The 21,557-nt window shown below is 53.3% G+C and overlaps 2 protein-coding genes across 11 annotated transcripts in view; both read right to left on the bottom strand.

Moving 5' to 3' along the window:
• HNRNPM (heterogeneous nuclear ribonucleoprotein M) overlaps positions 1-5,175 on the bottom strand; it is a 40,627-nt gene extending 35,452 nt beyond the window's left edge. For 5 of the 9 annotated variants that reach the window (XM_044254377.1, XM_044254379.1, XM_044254382.1 and 2 more), the window contains exon 1: positions 5,020-5,174. In XM_044254377.1, the coding sequence (XP_044110312.1) occupies positions 5,020-5,132 (113 nt within the window). In that variant the 5' untranslated portion in view covers positions 5,133-5,174. Of the gene's footprint in view, positions 1-5,019 lie in introns of all 9 variants that reach the window. The other 4 variants (XM_044254380.1, XM_044254384.1, XM_044254385.1 and 1 more) reach the window with 2 other exon arrangements.
• A 4,178-nt stretch (positions 5,176-9,353) lies between these two features.
• On the bottom strand, positions 9,354-21,237 carry MARCHF2 (membrane associated ring-CH-type finger 2). Of its 2 annotated transcripts, none has more exons than XM_044254375.1 (5): positions 21,149-21,237; positions 17,538-17,765; positions 13,292-13,487; positions 11,735-11,944; positions 9,354-9,949 (listed from the first exon to the last, which is right to left on the bottom strand). In XM_044254375.1, exons 2-5 carry the CDS (start codon positions 17,711-17,713, stop codon positions 9,791-9,793), a joined length of 741 nt encoding a protein of 246 aa, XP_044110310.1. In that variant the 5' UTR covers positions 17,714-17,765; positions 21,149-21,237; the 3' UTR covers positions 9,354-9,790. The 2 variants fall into 2 exon arrangements, with proteins under 2 accessions (XP_044110310.1, XP_044110311.1); XM_044254376.1 differs by lacking the exon at positions 21,149-21,237 and adding an exon at positions 19,146-19,416.
• Between the last annotated feature and the right edge of the window lie 320 nt (positions 21,238-21,557).

The raw sequence follows: 21,557 nt of genomic DNA, 5'->3' as shown, positions 1-21,557 counted from the left end.
TTAAAAAGGTTAAATACACACCTACCATATGACTCAATCATCTGCAGCTAGATACTTTTCCAAGAGAAAGTGTATATCCATACAAAAACTTGAACCTTAAGTGTTCACAGCAACACTACTTGTAATGTCCCAAACCCAGCTATCTATGTACTAAACAAGTAAATGAAAAACGAAGTTGCAGTAGATCCGTAAATTGAAATACTTCTCAGCAACAAAACGTTAATAACTACATGCAACAAGAAACACTCAAAGAAACCAAACAAAAGGGTTACAATACACTATGATACCATCATATAAAATTTTATATTTGAGAAAATCTAATCTGGCAAATTAATCCACAGCAGGGTTTCTCAACCTCAGCACTACATTCTGGGACAACAGCTCTGTTCTGTGGGTCTGCCACGTGCATCCCCAACTTCTACCCGAGAGATCTTAGTAGCAACTCAATCAATCCTTCAGTCCTGAAGGTAAAAATCAAAAATATCTCCAAGACGCTTCCAAATGTCCCCTGGACAGAAATGCTGCCTGGGGATGGAGAAACAGAGGACTGAGAAGATTACAGAGTGAGAAAAAATTGCTGGGGGTCATGGACACATTTATTACCTTGACTCAGTGAGGGATTCACAATATTGACACTTGTGCTGCGCATTTCCATTATGTACAGCATATTGTGCCAAGAATACAATTTTTTAAGTTTCCACTTACGTTCATTAAATTTCAAACCTGACCCAATAACTTACTTGTAACTCCAACATAAAGTATCAAATATGGAATCTTTCAAAGCAACGGAAACCACAGTAAGAGACCTACCTAGGCCAGCTAAATCTCTTACTGATGCTCTCCTTGCTAACTGGCTCTCAATTCCCAACTGCCAATGAACACGGTCTATTCTGGCACCCAATCATCCACCTTAAGGTCTAAGTAGACCAAACAGAAATAAAAATGTTTTCTAACAGTCTATCAACCTCACGATACATCAAAACACAAGCCTAAAATATCTGTAAATACCTCCGAGTCATGAAAATGAAGTATGTCTAATACGGCTTGGGAACTATTTCACTGACTGCATTCTTTGAAAATCCATTTTTTCACGTCACTGCTCCACCGAACGAGAATTATACTGTACCTAAACACCGCAACTATAAGGACAGTTCCTGCTCCACAAAAACTGCTCCATTTGCTGAATCCCTAACCCCTCTTACGCTTCAGAGAGTTCAATACTCTCACCACTTTCAGTTTTTCAATGAAGAGTATAGTCTGAAATGGCAACTCCCAACACCCTGAAATCCTGATCACCTGTCCCAAGAGCAAAGACTCCTTCTCCCCCCACAAGTCCCCTGAGAATCATCAACCCTTACGTTTGGCCCCGAGCTCTCTAATGCACTCAGCGCACAGAGCACTAGTCCTGGCATTCTTCTAGCTCCAGATCCACCACTAAACCACCCTTGCAACTCACGCTCCGTACCTGTTTCTTTACCAGCAAAACCAGCATAACCTGTATCCAGGGTAGCCCCCAGGGATGCTATGGGAATCAACAAACAACCTAACAAAAAGCAGTTTGGTCAATGTCCAGCACAATATCCAAAGGGGAAGCACTACAGGTGACTAAGCACCACACATCCAGGTCTATACAGCAACACCACGGTCTTTGCTGGGCCTCAGCTCCTTCCTCTGTAAAAGGAGAGGACCATCCACACCTACAGGTTTAAAGACAACTTGGCACCCAGTAATTGGGGCACAGATATATCTCTGTACCAGTAATTTTCTTGAGGGGAACTGATCCATTCCTAGTCTTCTACCTTGACATAGTGATTAAAACAAGCCCACCAGGGTGGTGGCTGAGGACGCTTAGGCACTGTACTCATTACAGACTGCCCAAAGGAGCAATTCAATGCTTTCAACTCTGTGACTGTAAAACATGATCATGGGAGAGTCCATGAAACAACCTAATCTTCGCAGACTAGTATCTCTTCGCCTAGCCATGAATAAAACCAAAGAGTCAAAGTCAAGACCTGGAGCATTCATTCAAATAATACAGAACCCTCTCTGAAGTTCAGTTCACAATCTACTGTGCTTCAAAAATCCTGTATCAAGTATATAGTCACTTTTTAAAGAACAGCAGACACTCAAATCATTGCAAAGTAGAGAATGTGGTTTAAATAAAACACTTTCAATGACTGTGTTTAAAGAGGTTACCAGGATAGTACTGTGGAAACAACTAGGGCCTTAAGAGTCTAGATGGTCACCCCTAGTTTCTGAGTCAATTTCCTTAACCCAAGTTTTCTCGACTGCTTAAAAAATTTTTTTTCAGTTCTAAAACAGAGCTATCACAATGTTACCTCACTGGCAATCTATACTAAATATAATTTTTTTTAAAATAACCTCCATCTCTCAATTTTCTGATTCAGTCACAAGTTTAATCTAGAAAAGGAATAGGTTAAGTCACTGATTTTAAATATACGGTACAACCTTCACGTATGGGGGGGGCAGACAGACACACACCTAAACCCTCAAATAGTCCTCTAAAATGAATACTTCTTCCCTAACTAAATATACTCTTAACTCTGAATCTTATTTGCCTTTTAGATGGAAGATTTCTCATCAAAATAAGACAAATCCACCTTCCGCACCCAGAAAAAAATGAACTGAACAATCAGCTTTCCTATCTGGGGTCCTCAATCAAGCCTGCTTGCTCACTGCTCCACTCCTGGGACACACGGGTCAGAAGAACTGTAAATTTCACTCCATTCCCATCCCTCAAAGGCTTTCAAGATAAAAATCTAGATTCTTTAGCCTGGAATTCATTGCCCACCAGCTGGCTCCCAGTGTTTTAGCATTAAGTGCCACAGCAGCTTCAGTTTTTTACAAATATGCAAAGCATATACTTAAATCCCTCGTCTCTGGGCACTCTCCTCTCAGCCTCTCCCCAATCCTCTTTTTTTCATCCCTCTCCAACCAAAGGTACATCTCCTGGCCCCCCAGCAGGTTAGGTTGGAGGGACCTGGGCCCTCCAGGCTTCCCGCCAAGTAACTCCTTTCACTTCTATCACAGCCAAATTACCCTACTACAGAAATGTAAATTGCTTCCTTCGGCTGGGTCAGGGCTTTATTCTAAAGAGCTGTTTCAAGAGCTTCCTCATACCCAAAAAAAAAAAAAAAAAAGCCCTACAAAATGATCTAAATGTTACTATCTTCCCAAATTATCCAGGATTAGGCAGTCCTAGGCTCTAGGTTCTTTTCAACAAGGGCTATTTTATCTCTAAAATCTTCCGGTTCTTTCTAACTGTGCACATGTTAAGTGAATCAGCCACAAAATTACTACCTGAAAATGAACAGTGGAAAAAGGGAAATCTGAAAAACGTACCCCAGCCGCTATAATCTATAACCAAACTTACCACCTAACCCGGTTCTAGCAGTACTTCATCCTGTAATAAATGCTTTGAAAGAAAAGAGAAACACCGGAAATAAATGTATCTTAAAGGCCCCCAAAAATGGCCCTCAGAAATCCCACTAGGCTCCCCAAAAGATGATGAAGAAAGTGCACATAAGCACATCTCTTCCCAGTTTTCAATAGCAAAGTGTTGGGAATACTTCCAGGATGCCTTTCTGTTGATTTCTCAGGACCAGTAACCATGGTATTTTGCTCCTCCCCACCTAAGGAGAGAGAGTTTAACAAAGCCAGTATTTACTGAATGCTCATTCACATAAAGCCAATTTAACCGCATAACCTTTCAATCTCCACAAACTCTAGTTATGCACACTAAAACTTTGTGGGAAGGCAAATTCATAAAAGACAAACTTATAACAGAGGTGACCAGCAGCTGCGGAAAGAGGGAGAGTAAGTTCATGCGTAAGCGCTCCAGTTTGGGAAGATGATCAAGTTCTGGACGGGGACAGGGGGTGGTAGTCGCACAACACTGTGAATGCGCTTCACGTCACTGAATCGCAAATCAAAAACGGTTAAAGCTGTAAATCGTAGGTTATGTAGGTTACCACAATTTTTAAACAATTTGTAGAAAATCAACTGTGCGCCCCGGCGTCCCCTCTCCTCCCAGCTGTAGGTTGTAGCCACGTCTCTCCGCGTCTTTCAGGTGACTGCTATCGGAATGGCTGGGTCTCACGGGGACACAAGATGATGCGTTAAATCTTTAATTAAACTTGAAAAACCAGGAACCCCAAGATAGAGCCCTATGCTGGACTAGAAAAGGTGACGAAGTTCGCAACTCGGCGAGCCCGCCTAATGAGGGAAAAATCTGCCCCTGGAACACGGAAGAGGAGCTTTCTTCCCGCCGCCCCCACCCTTTGTTTGGTTGTTTCTAAGGGTGAACCCTGAGCAGCAGATGCGAACTCTCTACAATTACCTACTGCGCACCTGGGAGGCGCGAGGGACGCCGCGAGGGACTCGAGTCCGGGCCAGAGCATGGGGCTAGCGGCGGTTCCGACCGAGGCAACTCCCCGCGGGGCGGGGGAGGGGAAAAGGAAGAGGTGGCGCCCCGAACCCGCCTCGCGGTGCCTGCCGAAACCTAACCGCCTCGCCCCGGCTGCCGTTTACCGGGGCTCACCGCGCGCGAACTGCTGCGCGCGCACGCCCTCCCCTCCCCCCACTTTACGGATCGCGAAACTGAGACCCGGGGCGGTAGGGGAGGGGAGTTGTGAAACCACTCAACCCAAGGTCACTCGACAGGCTAGCGGGCGGCGGACTCCGCAACTCCCCGGCTTCCCGAACCCGCGCCATCATCCCCATGCGCAGGGGCCCGGCCTTAGGCCTCGGCGTCGAGCCCGGCCTACACGGGCCGGCGGAGCCGAGGTCCGCGTCCTGGGAGGAGAGGGCGATCCTTGAGGCGCTCACGGGGCGGCCCGGCTTCACTCCTCACGGCCAAGGCCGCCCCCACAGACCGGCCGGGCTAGGAAGGCCCGGGCCGCGGCCGCGCCGGTGGGAGGCTACCAACAGACCTAACGGAGCCGCCGCCGGCCGCCGCGAAGGTGCCGGGCCCGGGACAGGGAGCCGTGGAATACTCACCCCTTCGGGCCCGGAGCCCCGTTGCCGCTTGGCACGCCGGGCGCGCCGCTCTCCTCCTCCATTTTGGTCTCCGTCGTCGCCACCTCGGCCGCCGCTTCGACCCCTGCCGCCATTTTCTCCGCGTCTGGGCTTTGTGTGAGGGAGCTGGATGCGAGCCGCTGCGCCTGCGCGCTCACGTGACTCGGCGCGACCAGTAACGCCTGCGCGCGCCGCGGCCCGCGCCCGCCTCGTCCCCTCCCGCCAGGGGCCACGCCCCTGGTCGGGGCCACGCCCCCGCCACGCGCAAGCGCGGACCGGCAGCTGTTATTCATTCATTACCGCAAACAATTTGCGTTAGGTACCTACGATCTCGGTCTTGAAGTCGGGGAGGGGAGGCACCGCCCCAACTCCCTACAGGGACCTACTCACTCCCAGCTTCCACTCTAATCAGAGCTGGCACAGAGAAGCCGCGAAAGTTTTGTTTACTAGAATATAAAGGAGTTCCCTAGGACCCCGGCCGGGCCAGACAAGACTGCTGTGCAAAATGCTCTCTGCCTAAGCAGGTATCACCCTGCACCAAGAATACCTGGGCTCTGTCCGGCCTGTCTCCCCGCCAGGTTGGGAGCTCCTGGGTGCGGAGTTCATGGTCTAAGTTCCTCTCACTGAGTGCATTAACCAAACCCCGAAACATGTAGCTGAGGACTTAGTGTGTGCTCATGGATGTTTCTTGAGTGACCAGGCAAGAATCCCAACATGATAGAAGAAATTAGTCACTGGCCAGACGAGCCCATTAACCTTAAGGGTGGTTCCTTTCTGCCTGCCCCTGGATCCCTTTGTCCTGAAGACTCGGCTCTGTCCAGAAACAGGTTTTTAAGGGCGCTAAAGGTTCTGTCCTGGAGCAACCATGTTGGCCTGGGAAGAAGCCAGAGCCCGGGAAAACGTTCAGAAGCCTCCAGGTCCCTTTCCCTGCAGCACCCCACTCCCCAGTGTCTCTGGAACTTTGAAATGCTTCACCGGATCTTGGAGAAGCTCCCATTCAACCACCTAACTCTCTCTAGGTTTACAAAGTTTTAAGTTAAGTTTTCTTTACCCCCTCTCTCACAGAATGGCTGCATATCAACAGGCCCTGGGGGAATATCTCATCTGCCACACCATCCTAGCTGCTTAATGTGGCCTGGCGAATCTGACCCAGACTGAGAATTCCAGGCCCAGAGACGAACTCCAACAGCCCAGCCTGACACAGAGGGTAGGCCCCATTCCCACGTACTCCCCAAACTCCTCTGTCTCATAGAATTTCCTTCTATCAACCATCTTCAAGGATCTCCTCCCCCCACACCCTGCTAAATTAAATTCAGCTCTACTGCTCTGCTGAATTCCCTGCTCTACTAAATTCCCCTGTGCACACCAGGTCTTCTCCCGGGGCTGCATAGGTATCTAAGCTTACCTTCCTCGCCCTTAGACCTCTCCTAGACTCAAGGGGTCCCTGGGACAGATGAAGCCTCACCAACCTCTGAATCTGCCTGCTCAGCGAGGCTCAGAGATGATGGAAGAGGCCCCAGTAGTCTGTCAGAATGAGGGAGAAGAGTCCAAATGCAAAGCAGCGGGGACAAGAGGCCACCTGTCTATCCAGTCCCTCTCCTGCAGTGAGTGTAATCGGAAATCAGGAATAAGCCAGGCCTTGGTTGAGAAGACAAACTTCCAGGCTAGGTTTCTATGGACTGGTTGACTTAACCCAATGCTGCCCACATTCCTGGGTCTTGCCATCTCCTGAACTATGATTTTGTTCATACTTTCCTTTAATTGACACTTTTTCCCCCTAAATATGTTTTTAAATGTCGCCTTACATCACACTGCATACTGGAAACTTGCTATAAATAGCTTATTATAAAAAAATAAGAGGGTGATGCCATTAAAGTACAAATTCAGGGGCACCTGGGTAGCTCAGTTGAGTGGCTGCCTTCGGCTCAGGTCATGATCTCCAGGTCCTGGGATGGAGCCCCACATCAGGTTCCCAGCTCAGTGGGGTGTCTGCTTCTCTCTCTGCCTCTGCCTCTCCCCCTGCTCATGCTCTCTCTCTCAAATGAATAAATAAAATCTTAAAAAAAAAATAAAGTACAAATTCAGTCATGGGGTAATGCCAACAGCTCTGAGCCCAAGACTTGCTCTCTCTTTTGCTAGAGTTAAGGGTCATTAAAGACTGCCTAGGGGCACCTGGGTGGCTCAGTGGGTTAAAGCCTCTGCCTCTGGCTCAGGTCATGATCTCAGGGTCCTGGGATGGAGCCCCACATCAGATTCTCTGCTCAGGGGGGAGCCTGCTTCCTCCTCTCTCTCTGCCTGCCTCTCTGCCTACTTGTGATCTCTGTCAAATAAAATGAAATATTTAAAAAAAGGAAAAAAAGACTGCCTAGCACCAAATTGCAGTTTTCTCCTCACTATAATTAAAAGTATCAGAAGAGGGGCACCTGGGTGGCTCGGATGGTTAAGTGGTCAAGTGTCCGGCTCTTGGTTTTGGCTCAGGTCATGATCTCCGAGTCCTGGGATCCAGCCCCACATCCAGCTCCCTGCTCAGCAGGAAATCTGCATGAGACCCCCTCATTCCTCTCCCCAGCTCGTGTGCGCATGCATTCTCTTTCTCTGTCTCAAATAAATAAATCTTTTTTTTTAAGATTTTATTTATTTGTCAGAGAGAGAAAGAAGGGGCACAGGCAGGCAGCGTGGCAGGCAGAGGCAGAGGGAGAAGCAGGGAGCCAGATGTGGGACTTGATCCCAGGACCCTGGAGTCATGACCCAAACCCACTGCAGCTGCTTAACCGACTGAGCCACCCAGGCGTCAAAAGTAAATACATATTTTTTTAAAAGATTTTTTATTTATTTGACAGAGAGAGATCACAAGTAGGCAGAGAGGCAGGCAGAGAGAGAGAGTGGAGGAAGCAGGCTCCCTGCTGAGCAGAGAGCCCGATGCGGGACTCCATCCCAGGATCCTGAGATCATGACCTGAGCCAAAGGCAGCGGCTTAACCCACTGAGCCACCCAGGTGCCCCTAGGCAGTCTTTAATGACCCTTAACTCTAGCAAAAGAGAGAGCAAGTCTTGGGCTTAACCCAAAAGTAAATACATCTTTAACAAAAATAAAAGTGTTAGAAGAGATTTGCAAAGGATCTTTTTTTATGATGGCACATCCTGGGGCCTCAGCACTGTCTCCAGGGACAGCACATTCCAAAGTCAGCCCGTGAGAGGTGGGTGCCAGAAATGCATGGCATAAAAAGCTACAGAAGGTTAGAAGGACCCTGATTGCCAGCCGAGCTGAGGCACTTGGGTATGAACCTGTTCTGCAGGCCCCCAGAAGCCTGCAGAGGCCTACTCATCTATCCATCTGCCTCTCTCCTGCCCCTCTGCCCTTCAGTTACAGGGCTCCAAGCATGGCTCAGCGGCTCTGCTGCTCCTCCCCCTGGGCTGCATAGTTTCCAGCCTTCAGGCCTTTGCCCTTTGCTGTTCCTCCCCGCCCAGTGGCCAGACTGGCTTCCCCATTATCTACCTAGGGCAGAAAGGGTTTTCCTCCCTCTACGGGTGAGCCACACACCCCGCAGTCACTCATGCAGCAAACGAGAAAACACCAGACACTGTGCTGAGCCCATCAGGGATGTGTGGCCTTGGGTGAGTAACCCACTGCTCTGAGCCTCTGTTTGCTTGTCTGCAAATGGGATTCACAAGAGAGCCCCGGAACCCACCTTTTGGATCTGCTCTGAGTAATAACTGTGGCTCCATGGAGTGAACCCTCAAATGTAGAAAGCTCAGAACGAGCTCAAGAAGTGGATGCCTCTGCTAGCATGACTGTATTCTGCTGCTTTTATGCAGAATGCTCGGCACTAGACCTGTGTGGCCCCGGGGATCAACCCTAACTCTACTTCCTAGAGCCTTGGGGCCTCAGACAAAAGCCTCCCTGCTCTGAGCCTCGGTCTTCTCTGTAAAATGGGGGTAAGAGCCATTCCTGCCGCTGAGGATGGGCAGAGGGAAGACACCTGCGAAGACTCAGACACAGGTCCCCCTGGCTACGTACGGACGTTAGTGATTCCGAGTGTGAAAGGGCCCGGCATGATAACTGGCCCTAGTTATCTAGATGCAAAGTAGATGGAAACTGTTGTTCTTACGTGTATTTACTTGAAATCATTTATTATATGACCCTGCCACCACCTGCTCTTTGCTCAAAAACTCCGGCTTTGTGTCTTCCGGGCGTACACAACAGATCCCTCAAAACCAGCTGAGTGAGGGTCCGTTTTGTTTCTTTAACCTGATGCCCTGTAGGTCCCAGGTGCCTCCCTTCGAGGCCTCGGCTCAGAAATGTAACTGACAAGTCCATTTTGTCCAGCAAGGGCTCCTTTTATTCATTCAGGGTGGGTTTTTGAAACGCAGTGCAACTTTATAAAGTCAAGGGGTGCCAGGAAAGCGAGCCTGCCAGGTGCAGAGAAGTGCAAGAAGCTTGCGGAACCTCCCAGCCCCGTGGGCGCCCTGGTTCACCTATGGCCATGGCTCCTGGCCCCTAGGGGGCCGGGTGGACCTCAGAACGAGATCAGGGTGCCTGCTCTGTCCGAAGCTCAGGACCATGTCCATCTGTCCTCATGTACCACAGTGTGCAAAACAACTGGAGAATGTCTTCATGTGGGATCACAGAAATCAGCTCCGCTTGGTGTCTCTTGGCCTAAGAAGCATTCCGGCCGTGCAGGAAGGGTCGGGCAGTTTCGTCCTTCCAAATACCAGGGCGTCACCAGCTGCCTCTGGCCCTGCCAGCCCAGCCTTCACACTGGTGTCTCGTCTGCCACCTTCTTCAGGAGTCCAGCTGCCAGGGAGGAGTGCTGTGTGCCCTCAGAGCCGTCTGCATCACGGATCTTCAGGCGAACTTTCTGGTTGGTCCTTCTCCACTCTGAGTACAGCTGGCAGTGGTAGCGGAAGGAGACCTGCAGGGCAGTGGGGAGCGGGGGAGGAATGCCAGACTCTGGTCTCCGCCCCCAGGGGAGGGAAGCTGAGCCCAGGTGGCACCTGCTTTGGCCCAAACCAGGGCCAGGCTCCTGCTTCCAGAAACAGAGACTGCATTCATACACTTCTCATTCGGACTGCGTATACACACACCCTTTCACTCTCCAGGGAAAACTCCCCACCGGCATTTGGGACCCTATAAAGTGCAGGGGTCAGCGGCATGGAGCAAGGAGTTCCCCTTCTGTTTGTCTTAGAGTGGGACTGAAGTGGGACAGCTTCTTGGAAGGGTTTAAATGTCACCGGGTCAGAGAACTGCCCGAACTCGGAAGCCAGCAAGAAGTCCTTCAGGAGATGAGTGGACAGATAAACGGCAGGACATCCAGACAAGGGAAGATTAGCCAGTGCTAAAAAGAAATGAGCTCTCTGGCCGTGAAAAGACATGGAAGAACCTCAAATGCAGGTTACTAGGGAAAGAACCCAGTCTGGAAGGCTACACACTATCTGATTCCAACTCTGTGACATTCTGTAAGGATGAAACTATGGCGACGACACAGAGACCAGTGGTGCCAGGAGTTGGAGGGTGGGGGGCAGGGACGAACAGATGGAGCCCAGAGGACTTTTAGGGCAGTGGAATTACTATGTAGGATACCATAATGGTGGCTACATTCATCCTCCATCTGTTCAAACCCCAGAGAATGTACAGCACCGAGTATGAACCGTAATGGAAGCCACATTGACACAGTGATGTGTCAATGTAGGTCCCTCTATTGTAACAAAGGGGCCCCTCTGGTGGCACATTGCTGGGGTGGCACAGGATGGGGTTGGGGGTATACGAGAACTCTGTGTATCCTCTTCTCAGTTTCGCTGTGAACCTGAAACTGACCCAATATAGTCTATAAAAAAAAATATTTTTTAAACCAATGTCAGTGGTTCGTAGTCTTAGATCACAAGTTCCAAGAAGGCATTTGCACAGGTGGTGCTCAATGCACCGTTCATAACAGCAAAAAAAAAAAAAGAAAAGAAAAGAAAGAAGGGGAAGAAAACATGAGAAAGAATCCCGGTGTCCATCAAAAGGGATTAGTTAAATAAATACTGTACATCCAGACCATGAATAACTGTTGGGTGACTGCCTTTTTTTTTTAAAGGACGTTAGCAAAGTGAAAGCAAGCAGACTATGAAGCCCTAGGTATGGTTTCATGCTGTTTGCATTTTAAAAAAAAAACCTGTTAATGGATACCCAATACTTTTTGAGCAGGGATCGCTCCCACAGCTAGACAACAATGGTTATCCCTAAGAGGAGAGACTGGGGGCTCCTCCCCGGGCGAGGGTCCTAATGGCTGCCAGTCCAGTCCCTCTCGAACCCAGTGGACTTCCCTCTTCACCTCTTTCGCTTCCTGTCTGTCTGTCCTTCTCCTTCTCCTGCTCTTTCCCTCCCACTCTTCTGGGCTCGCTCTTCCTCTCATCCTCCTGCCCTCCCTCTCCCCTGACCCCAGCTGGTCCTGCTGGGCTTGGGGACCTATGCCCGACACTGCCAGTCAGGCGCCCTCATCTTTCAGGAGCCGAGCTCACACCTGACTCGTGGCTTCCCTGGCCCTTGGTTGGGCTCAGAATGTGGAGCTCCATGAGATGCCAGGAATTGCTTCGCCCCGGGCAGAGGCACAGCGAGGCGGAGGCAGGCAGGGAGGCCCCCAAGCCATTGCCCAAACCCCTGGCCTGCCTGCCCTAAACCAGAGACCCCCAGATGCCTCCAGCCGGCAGCCACTCACCAGCGTCCAGAGGACATAGATGGTAAACAGGGCAATGGTGAGCGCGATGAGCCCCACGGCCTCGAGCCGGCTGTGGAGCCGGAGGTGGTCCTGGGCGCCGCGCAGGCACAGCCAGCCCGAGATGGCAGCCAGCGGCGTGATGAACAGGAAGCATACCATGTCACAGCACAGCGTCCGCTTCTCTGTCCGAGGCCCTGGGTCCTTCAGCCACTGCAGGGGGGTGCGGGGAGGAGTTGCTGAAGTGGGCGTCATATGGCCCTCCCATTAGACCCCCGGCCTAGGGATGGGGTGTGGGACCTCCAGGCTTTGCGTCTCTGCCTGCAGACCTGGCAAGGGGATGGGTGGGTCCTGTGGGACCAGCGTCCCCCCCACCCCGGGTGTTTCCCTCTGGCCTCTCCTTCCTTCACATACTTACTGAGCCTACAATGAGCTCCCGGTCCCTGCTAGGTGCCCCCATTGTACAGATGGGGGAAACTGAGAGCGCACAGAGGGACGGACACATTTGTGCCAGCTCACACAACTAGTCACCCACAGAGCCAGGACTGCAAGCTGGGGAGCAGGGGGTCTGGCTGCAGGGCCCGTGCACCCGTAGATGCTGTGCTCCACAGCCCGCCGCAGAGGAAGGGGCGAGAGAAGTGGGCTTCACTGATGGTAATTCGGGTGAGCAGAACAGAAGGGTCCCTGCCCTTCTGGAGCTCCTGCGCTGGTGCAAGAGGTATGAAATGGGGTGCATGGTTGGGGAGGAGATGGCCTTGCTGAGGAGGGGACCATGAGTTGAACCGAATGAGCAGAAGCAGCCACATGAAGAACAGGGCGGGGAGTGCGGGGGGAATGACACCCCAGGCAGCAGAGCAGCAAATATGGGGCCCTGATTCGGGAGTGTGCGGCCTGGGCCAAGTACAGCAGGGAGGAGGCCCGTGTGGCTGGACGGCAGGGCAAAGGGAGAGGGGTGCTGCCTCTCCTACACCTCACTCTTCTCCTAAATCCGACCCCCAGGGCCCCCCATTATCCCCCTGGGCGGGCCAGGGGCCTTTCTAAGTCAGGCCCAGAGAAGTCCCGAGGGCATCCATGCAGCCAGCAGAACTCTGGGGGGCAGTGCGGCACCCACCACACCCGAGAATGCTCATCTCAGTCCTGACCCATGCCACTCAGGCTGAGGTCTAAGCTCCTGGGCAGAGCCCACAAAGCCCGGAGTAGCTGCCACGGTCATCTCTGGTAACTCGCTCCGCTCCAGCCACCCAGGCTTCAACAGGAATGCTAAACTCTTCCTGGCCTCAGGGCCTTTGCACTTGTGCACTCTGCCAGGACAGCCCTTCCCCAGGTTGGGTCCTTGGCATTACTGACTCCTCATTCTTCAGGTCTCAACTTTAGGGGTGACTGAACAGAGAGGGGGCACAGGGTCTCGGGTCTGGCTCCCCACCCCCACTACCATAGGGGGAGGTGGTAGGGAAGGAGGTCCACTCTATAGAGAAGGATATTCCTGGGCAGTCCTCTCCTCCAGCCCTAGGCCTGTCTGCCTTCCCTCTGCCCGCTCCAACCTGGGGCTCCCAAGCATACCTCTGTGAGGGGTCGGGGCCGCTTCTCCACTGCAAACTCCGTGTGGCACAGCTCACAGTAGCTGGTGTTGGACGAGGAAAGCCACCTCTCCAGACAGCTCTTGTGAACGGCACCCAGCGTGCCAGTGCAACCACATGGAGAGAGCAGGCTCTCCCCATTTGCTCCCTCGTGGCAGATCCGGCAGAAGGGACCATCGCTAGACACAGAGACAGAGCACATGACTAATAAGCAAGCCTCCTGCCTATGCCTGCTCCGCCACCCACTGGATCACAGGCTCAGCATTGCCCCTATTCTGCCGCTTGGCAAACTCCTACTCATCCTTCAACGCCCAGCTCCAGACCTCCTTTCCTTTGGAAAGCTCTCCCAAATTCCCAAAACTGTAGCCATGTGCTCCCTCCCTGGGTTCCTGTGGCCCATTTCTGGCCCAGCGTAAGCACCTCTTATACACGCCCATCTAACGTCTGCTCCTCCTTTTCCTGCAATACTCCCTTAACTGTCCCGGGCAACCAACAATTCTCGGTCCTTGAGGACTAGAGCAGAGCTGACAACACCCCTGATGACCTCAGGCCTGACGGTTAGAACACCACACACCCCTGGTCACCGGGACTGATTCAGGGAAAGGCATGTGTGAAGCAATCAGAGTCACTGTGAATTCATTCCTGAAATTCTTCCCACCCCCACCCCTCCAACTCCAGAACTAGAGATAGCAAGGCTGATGTAAGTCAGGAGCTGATGGCAGCGTCTGGTCCCCACGTGGAGTCTGTGAATGGTGCCAAACAGAGAAAAGCAGAGCCAAGCAACAGGGAAAGACAGATTCTCAAGGACACCACCACAGGCTCTGGATCTAGCCGCACCTGAAGGCCACGCTACCTGAGAAACCTGTGCATCCAAGGAGAGTAGCTCCCCTGCTCTTATGTTTTAGGGGGGCTCAGAAGACATAACAAACGTCCACAGGAAGCCACTTCAGGGAAGCCTCAGCCCCAGCCTGGTCTCTGGGGATACCGGGTCCTTCTTGGGGTAGCTCAGGGCTGGGGGTGTGGCCTCGGTGGGCTCAGAGGCTGTCCAGCACTTGAGTCATTGTTTTCCAGACATTTCTGCCTGGAGAGTGGACTGCAGGAACACTCAAAGGAGGCAGACCAGGAGGGCTGCTTCCCAGATAACAGCAGTTTCCCCTCAGAAACTACTTTCTATCCTCTCCACAGCGTCTCCTGCTGTGGGGCAGAGCATGGCTGCTTTGAAGCCAAAACCACGAGCGGACCCCTCACGGCTACCTTCTGCCGTCCTCCACCATGTCAAAGGCTGTACGGGGCTCCACCCTGATCCCAGAGTTAACAGGAAAGGAATCCCTGCTCCGGAAGCCAACCCCAGGAAGTGGAAGGGACGAGAACCTTGAGGAAGAGCCATGTCAGTTTGGGGTTTGTCCCAGGGAATCCTACTATTTTTGGAAAAGCCACTTCAGAGAAAACAAAACAAAATGAAACCTGACTTCTTGCGGAGCACTTGTTAAGGACCGGGCCCTTTTCCAAGTGCAGCACGTGGACGAATCTGTTATTCTCCCAGGGAACCTGCAAGGAAGGTGCTCTTTTGCCCTCCTTTCACGGATGGGGAAACTGAGGCACCAAGGGGTGACCCCCGTGTGCGTGAACTCACACTGCTAGTAGCCCGCAAAGCCGGGGTGTGAACCCAGGACGTCTTGCTGTGGGGCCCCCTTACGGGCTATACTACGCTGCCTGCTCCAGGAGGCAGAACAAGAGAAATGGACTTCACTCATGAAATTCTAGCAAGTTAATAGCACAAACGGCACAGATGAGAAGGAAATGGGCCAGGGGTAGAGATGGGGAGCCTCAGTGGGGCTGCCCAGGCACACTCCAAGAGCAAGAGAAAGGAGAGTGTGGGCAAGGAAGCTGGCAGAAGCCACGTGGAAAAGGCAGCAGGGGAAGGGTCAGGGGTGCAGAAATGCTCTGGGAAGCTTCGAGGACGGCCTGGGCTCGCTCTGGCACTGGTGGGCAGAGCGCCAAAGGCTGAAGGATGAGAACACTGCGGGCAAACAGCAGCCTTTTCTCTGGGAGGGTGGATCTGCCCGGGTCCTCAGCCTCGGCGGGTTTGGGATGAGCGAGATCAAAACTCAGAGGGGAGGGGCCCATGGCTGGCTCAGCCTGCAGAGGCTGTGACTCTTGATCTTGGGGTCATGAGTTCGAGCCCCGTGCTGGGGACAGATGACTTTAAAAAGAAAGGAAAAAAAAAAAAATTCAGAGGGGAGGAGCCATGAGCAAAGAGGCCAAGAAGCAGATCGAGAGGGCCTAGTGGTCTCGGGGCATGGCTGTCCTGACCATCCGTGGGGTCACAGAGGGACTCTCTGCTCTCCGCCACTTGTCCTGTTTCTGAGGACTGCAAGACTAGTTGGGGGGACTGAACGAGCTTCTCCCCTTCCAACCCCAGCAGGAGCCCTAGGTTTAAGCCTCAGCAATGCTCAGGGACACAAGCAGGTATCTGCCTCCCTCTGGGCCTTGGTTTTCCCAGGTGTCAGGAGGGAGGGTAGGGAAGTGGGGATGGTACTTAGTGCCCCTCAGACACCCCATGTAGGGAGACCCTCCTAGCTTTGGTCAGCCTCTTCCCAGGCCCCCTACCCCACCAAATGTCCCCTCGCTCCCAGCCTGGCTTACCCGGCACAGACTCTGTCCTGCCTTCAAGAGCACTGACAGGGATGAGGGCATAAAACCCCACACCCCAGAGGAGGCCTACGAGACCCGCCATATCATCTGGGCTTGAGCGAGGCTTCCTGGAGGAAGTGACGCCTGGCAAAGACTTGGAGGGTGAATGGCAGTGAGCTCCCTCCAAAGCACTTCGAGGTCTCCCAGGGGCTTCTTTTGATGTTGGAATGAACAGCTTATGACTTAATTCTGACACAAGCCACAACACGGGTGAATCCTGATGACGCAAAGCTCGGTGAAACAAGCCGGTCACAGAAAGATGAATACTGTGGACTCCCAGGAGCTCCCTGGAGGAGTCCCATTCACAGAGACAGGGAGGCGATGGTGGGCACAGGGTGGGGGAGGGGAGGGGAGTTCGTGCTTCAGGGCGACAGAGGATCAGTTTGGGAAGACGAGAAAGTTCTAGAGACAGGTGGTGGGGGGCAGCTGCCCAACAGTGTGAGGTTACAGTGGCACACCTTAGATTATCTATATTTTACCACAATGAAAAAAAAAAAAACACAAAAAACAAAAAACCTGGAAAAGAACTTAGGAATGAAATCTCAGCAGATAAAGCTAATGGCAACACCAGAACACTTGAAAAATTAAAAAGAAAAAGATCCCCCAGGGTCTCGTTCTCTTAGCCAAGCTAGTGGCTGTTTGAAATCCAAATGAGGGAAAACGGATTCCGATTTGTGTCTGAAATCCCAACGAGTTAAAATGGATTCAGATTCAGATTTGAAGGGTTTACCTCAAGCTCTTTTCCTTGGAAGCTATGACAGATTGGCGAACCAGGCAGGCGTAGCTCACAGGGGGTCCGGAAGGCCCACACTGGGGCTTAACTACTTCTATCAAAGGCAGATGAGGTGGCAAACCCGTGGACAGACACCGGAGGTGGACCACACGGCAAGGGACTCTCGGAACAATGCAATGAGGAAGGTGTCCCCATCTCCAAGAGACTAGGGTAAAGGAACTTGTCCAGGGTCCCAGAAGGAGAGGGGCTGCCGGGCAGGATTTGAGCCGTGGTGCTGTGAATCCACAGCCTGCACCGTGAATCGCTCCCTTATCGTGTTTCTCCAAACTAGGAGCTGCTCCCCACGGTCTAATCTCCAGATTTCACCCAGCAACCTGGGATTTCTGTTTTTCCTGGAGAACTGGACCTGGCCAGCTGGGCTTCTGTGTCTGCACGGCAGTTAAGACTGAGGTCCCTGGGCGCCTGGGTGGCTCAGTGGGTTAAGCCGCTGCCTTTGGCTCAGGTCATGATCTCAGGGTCCTGGGATCGAGTCCCGCATCGGGCTCTCCCCTCAGCAGGGAGCCTGCTTCCTCCTCTCTCTCTCTGCCTGCCTCTCTGCCTACTTGTAATCTCTCTCTGTCAAATAAATAAATAAAATCTTTAAAAAAAAAAAAAAAAAAAAGACTGAGGTCCCTTTCTCTGGCTTGTTTGCCCCCCTGGACCCTCTAGACAACTGGATTTCTGACCGCAGACCGGGAGAAAATCACTTGGCCCAGAGAGTAAGGCGAGTGACAGCAAAGAGCCCTGCTCGGTTGCCACTCACCTGGACGTATCCAAGGCTCGGATGACAGTTGAGAGGAGCAGGCCATCCCTTGAAGTCACCTGCGCCACGTACTGGGGTGGCCCGAGGCCAGTGGCCTCCACGACCTTGGAGAAGGCAGGGCTGCCAGAGCAGTCACACAGCGAGCCAGGGAGGTGGCAGCAGTCACCCGTCGTCATGGCCACAAGGAGCCCTGTGTCCTCAGGGCCCGAGGCCCATGGTCCCAGGAGCCTGGGGAGAGGCCAGCAGGGAGGTTAAGGGCAAGTTTATCAAGCCAAACACCAACTGGCATTTGAATCCAGGTCTCGGAGCCTCAGTTGCCCAATCTGTAAAATGGGGGATTCAGTGGGATGCTACTTGCAACTCAGCCCAGGCCTGATGCACAGGAGGGGGCCTCCTGAGAAAGGCCAGCTAGGTCCAGCCCTCAAGGCTTGGAGGCCACCCCCAGCATCACGTCTCCAGACATGGTGAGAGCCCCGAACAGGTACTGAGTGCCTGCTGTGTGCCAGGCCCTCTGCTTGGGGCCTTCCTGGGCTAGAACCATGCCCACCAACCACCTAAACACTTGTTCTCCACGGACTGGATTTCTGGGGCTGGGCTCAGAGCATGTGAGCCTGCCTTGGAGTAGGGCAGAACCGAGCTAGAAACCTGGCCGAACAGACCAGGACAGGACATCGTCTGATACCTCCTTGACTCGTCAGGCCATCAGGAAAATGGTGCAGGCTGGGGGGCTCTCGGCAGCCTCTGTTCCTGCTGGAGCAGGTGCTCCAAGACGTGCCCATGTCCTCGTGGAGAAGCAGTGGGAAATGACCAGAGACTTAGGGAGCAACCCCAAATCTGCTCTGGGTGGGGGGCCTCAGCACTATTCTTCCCCCTACCCCCTACCTAGGGTCTGCTCCACCAAAAGGAACCCTTGGCAGCCTTCACCCCCAACCCAGAAGGAGCCAGTAAGACTTTGTGTGTTTCCCTTGAGAACTTCCTGGAAGTAACAGAGGCAGCAGCAAACCTGGAGCCAGGGTCCCTGGGCTGAGCCTGTCTTATCCTCCAGCATCTGTCTCCAAGAGCTGCAGTCCAGAGACGCCAGCAAACTCACCCCCCAGGCAGATTTTACAAACCCCTGCTGGCCAAACCTGACCCCTAAGAGAGAAGGGGAAAAGCCAGCCTAAGTGATTCACTCTTTGCACCAAGGCCATCATCTGGCAATGATCAGTACCGTCTGAACAGTTCAGCCAGAAGCCTTCCTGGCCCACCGTGCCCTTCGGAGCCTCCACAATTGGGTCATTGCCAGCCAGATAAGCAGATATCAGCCCCGAGGCAGGAGAAGTGGGGAGGAAGACTGCACCGCCCAGATAACATCCTCAGGGCAGCAGTGGCAGGAGCCTGGCGTGCTGTGTATGCGGCTGTCCCTCCCGAGCAACTTCCGGCTCAGAGGTCAACAGGGAAGCCTCTGGGCTCTCCAATAGAATGTACGAAGTGGGGGCTCCATTCTTCCCACCCCCCAAGCATCAGCCTTAACCTTACTGCAGGGAATTGGGCGCTCCAAAGATCATCACAGCTCCTGTATATTAAGTTCTGCCATTTCTGTTCCTGGGAGTCGGGGAGGGAACTCACCAGTAAATCTGCTAAAGCAAGGACTGAAAATCACCAGAATTACGACAGCAACCACAGTTCGTTAAGGACTACCGCGGGCTGAGTATGAGAAGCTCGCTGAATGCTAAACTCTAAACACTTGCCCTAAGTGTCCCCTTCAAAGATCACCTGCCCAGAGAGGCCCTCTTCCATGACCACACTGGCCAAAGTGCCATTGGTGACCACATTATTGTGTTCATGGAATGTGCCCCTCCCTGAAGCGCTCTTATTTCTTCACCCCCGGTGAGCTCTGGGAAGGGGGGACGAGCTCTGCGAAGGGGGGACCGAGTTGGACGTGCCCTCTGCCGTCGCTGGCACAAAGTTGTTGCGTTTCATTTCTCAGCCCCTACTCTCTGTAAGAGCAAGGGGGGAGAAGAACCCTCCTAACCCCCACACCTTGGTCTTCCGGGGCCCGTGGTGGGAATCAGGGATGTCTGGAGGCCAGAGGTTTGCACAAACCACAGAAGCTGGGGCTTGAAGGGAGCCAGACTCAAGGCTGGACTCAGCTCTGGGGCTGCTGGGCTGGGCGAGTGAGCCGATGCCTCAAGTGAACTTGGCCCAGTGCCTGGAGGATAAATTTCACTGAGTCTTCACAACTAATCTATGACATAAGTCTAGTAATTACCCCCATTTGATGGGTGAGGAGACCGAGGCTCAGAGAGGGGCAGCTACTTGCCCAAGATCACACCATGAAGAAGGGACCTTAGCAAGATCTGAACTTAGTCCAGTGAGTGGCTCTGGGACTCCAAAGACCTGGATTCTTTCAAGTCTTGATTCTGTCACGGATGCTGTGTGTCCACGGACAAGCCACTTTGCCTCTCTGGGCCTCATCCTTCTCTTTTGTCAAGTAAGTTAAGATGGAGCTGGTGGACTGTGCTGAAGGACTTCTTGAGAAGGAGCCCTGAGGCTGAATTCCCCCAGCAAAGCTTGTCCTTGTCTAGGCCCACGGAGGGTGGGTATGGGGGCCACTGGGGAAATGCAACCTGCTCAGCCTCATTTCCCTCCCTCGGGGCAAGAAACTATAGGGAGAGGAGTCAGAGGGCCCTAACGGTGCCCAGGCCCGCCGACGGCTTCACTCTCTGGGCCTCAGTTTTCTCATCTGTAAAATGGAGGTCATAACAATACCCAGTTCATTCACCCCTAATTTCTAAGAAGTCAGTAAATATTAGCTCTTCTTCACGATTATTGTCATCAGCTTACAGAGCTATTAGAGGGTTTGAGGACACAAGCCACAGCCAGTGCTTGGCACACAGTAAGCGCGCAGTAAATGCTGCTCTTATTTTTAGAAGAAATGTGGAGCCTGTGAAATGCATTCATTCCTCTTCGCTCACCGGAGAGAGGCTCCTGGGTGTCCTTCAGTTCCTGCATGGTCCTGCGCTGGAAGCCAGGCTGAAGCCCAGCTCTGCCCTCTTTTGCTGTATGGCCCCAAGGGAAAAGACCTCTGTGCCTCGATTTCTTCATTTGTGTAACAGGGAACATTTCTAGTACTTCCACCTATTATGGTCCCTAGAAGACTAAGCGAATCGTATAAATTCTGGCTCCCCTGGTCTGAGCACCCACTAACAGCCAGGCAGTCCGCTAAGCAAGTCCTCTGTAGACAGTACCTGGGTCATTATAATATTTACTATCTTCCCGGCAGAGCCGCGCTGGGAAGGAGGTTGGGGAAGGCGCTTCCGGACAGCCTCCTGTGTGCGAGGGTCTTTCCTCGCCCGCCACCTTCTGAATTCTCCCAACAAGCGCCACCGGGTGGGCGCTGGGATGACCCGGTTTCACAGAAGGGGAAACCGAGGCTCGGAGAGGCACCTAGTGTGTGCCGGGCCTCGGGGACCTCCCGCCGTGCTCGAGACGGGAACTGCGATCCCCCGTTCCGGGGAAGGCTGAGGCCGAGGGTCTGAGCCTGAGCGTCCCGCTCGAGAGCCAGGTTCGGGCCTCGAACCCGGGGCCGGCCCGCGGACCCGCGCTCCCCCCTACCCGCCCGTGCCTACCTGACCCGCGGCCGGGCCGGGCGGCCGCGCAGGCCCCTCCTCTAGCCCCGGCCCGGGTCCCGGCCCGGCCGGTCCCGTCAGCGCCGCTAGCTCCGCTCCGGCCGGCACCTGCGTCCGGACACCGCCCGCCGAGCCGACGGTGCCACGGACCAATGGCTACTGCCTCTCGCCCGCACTAGCCAATCCCCGTGCACGTCCCGCCCTGGAAGGCGGGGCCGGAGGCGACAGGGACGTCCTGGGCCGCACAGGCCCCGCGGCGCCGCAGCTGCTGGCTCCGCCCCCGCCGCGTCTTAACTACGCCCCCAGCTCCGGCTCCACCCCCAACCCTGACCCCGCCCCATCCCGGCAGGGGGCACGAGCGGGGTTGGTGGCGCCACCTGCCGACGACCAGTGCTAGTTAACCGTTACA

The sequence above is a fragment of the Neovison vison genome, chromosome 6 (genome assembly GCF_020171115.1).
Source record: "Neovison vison isolate M4711 chromosome 6, ASM_NN_V1, whole genome shotgun sequence".
Taxonomy (NCBI): Eukaryota; Metazoa; Chordata; class Mammalia; order Carnivora; family Mustelidae; genus Neogale; species Neogale vison.
Note: the sequence above shows the minus strand (reverse complement) of the source record. Positions and strands in the feature narration are given on the sequence as shown.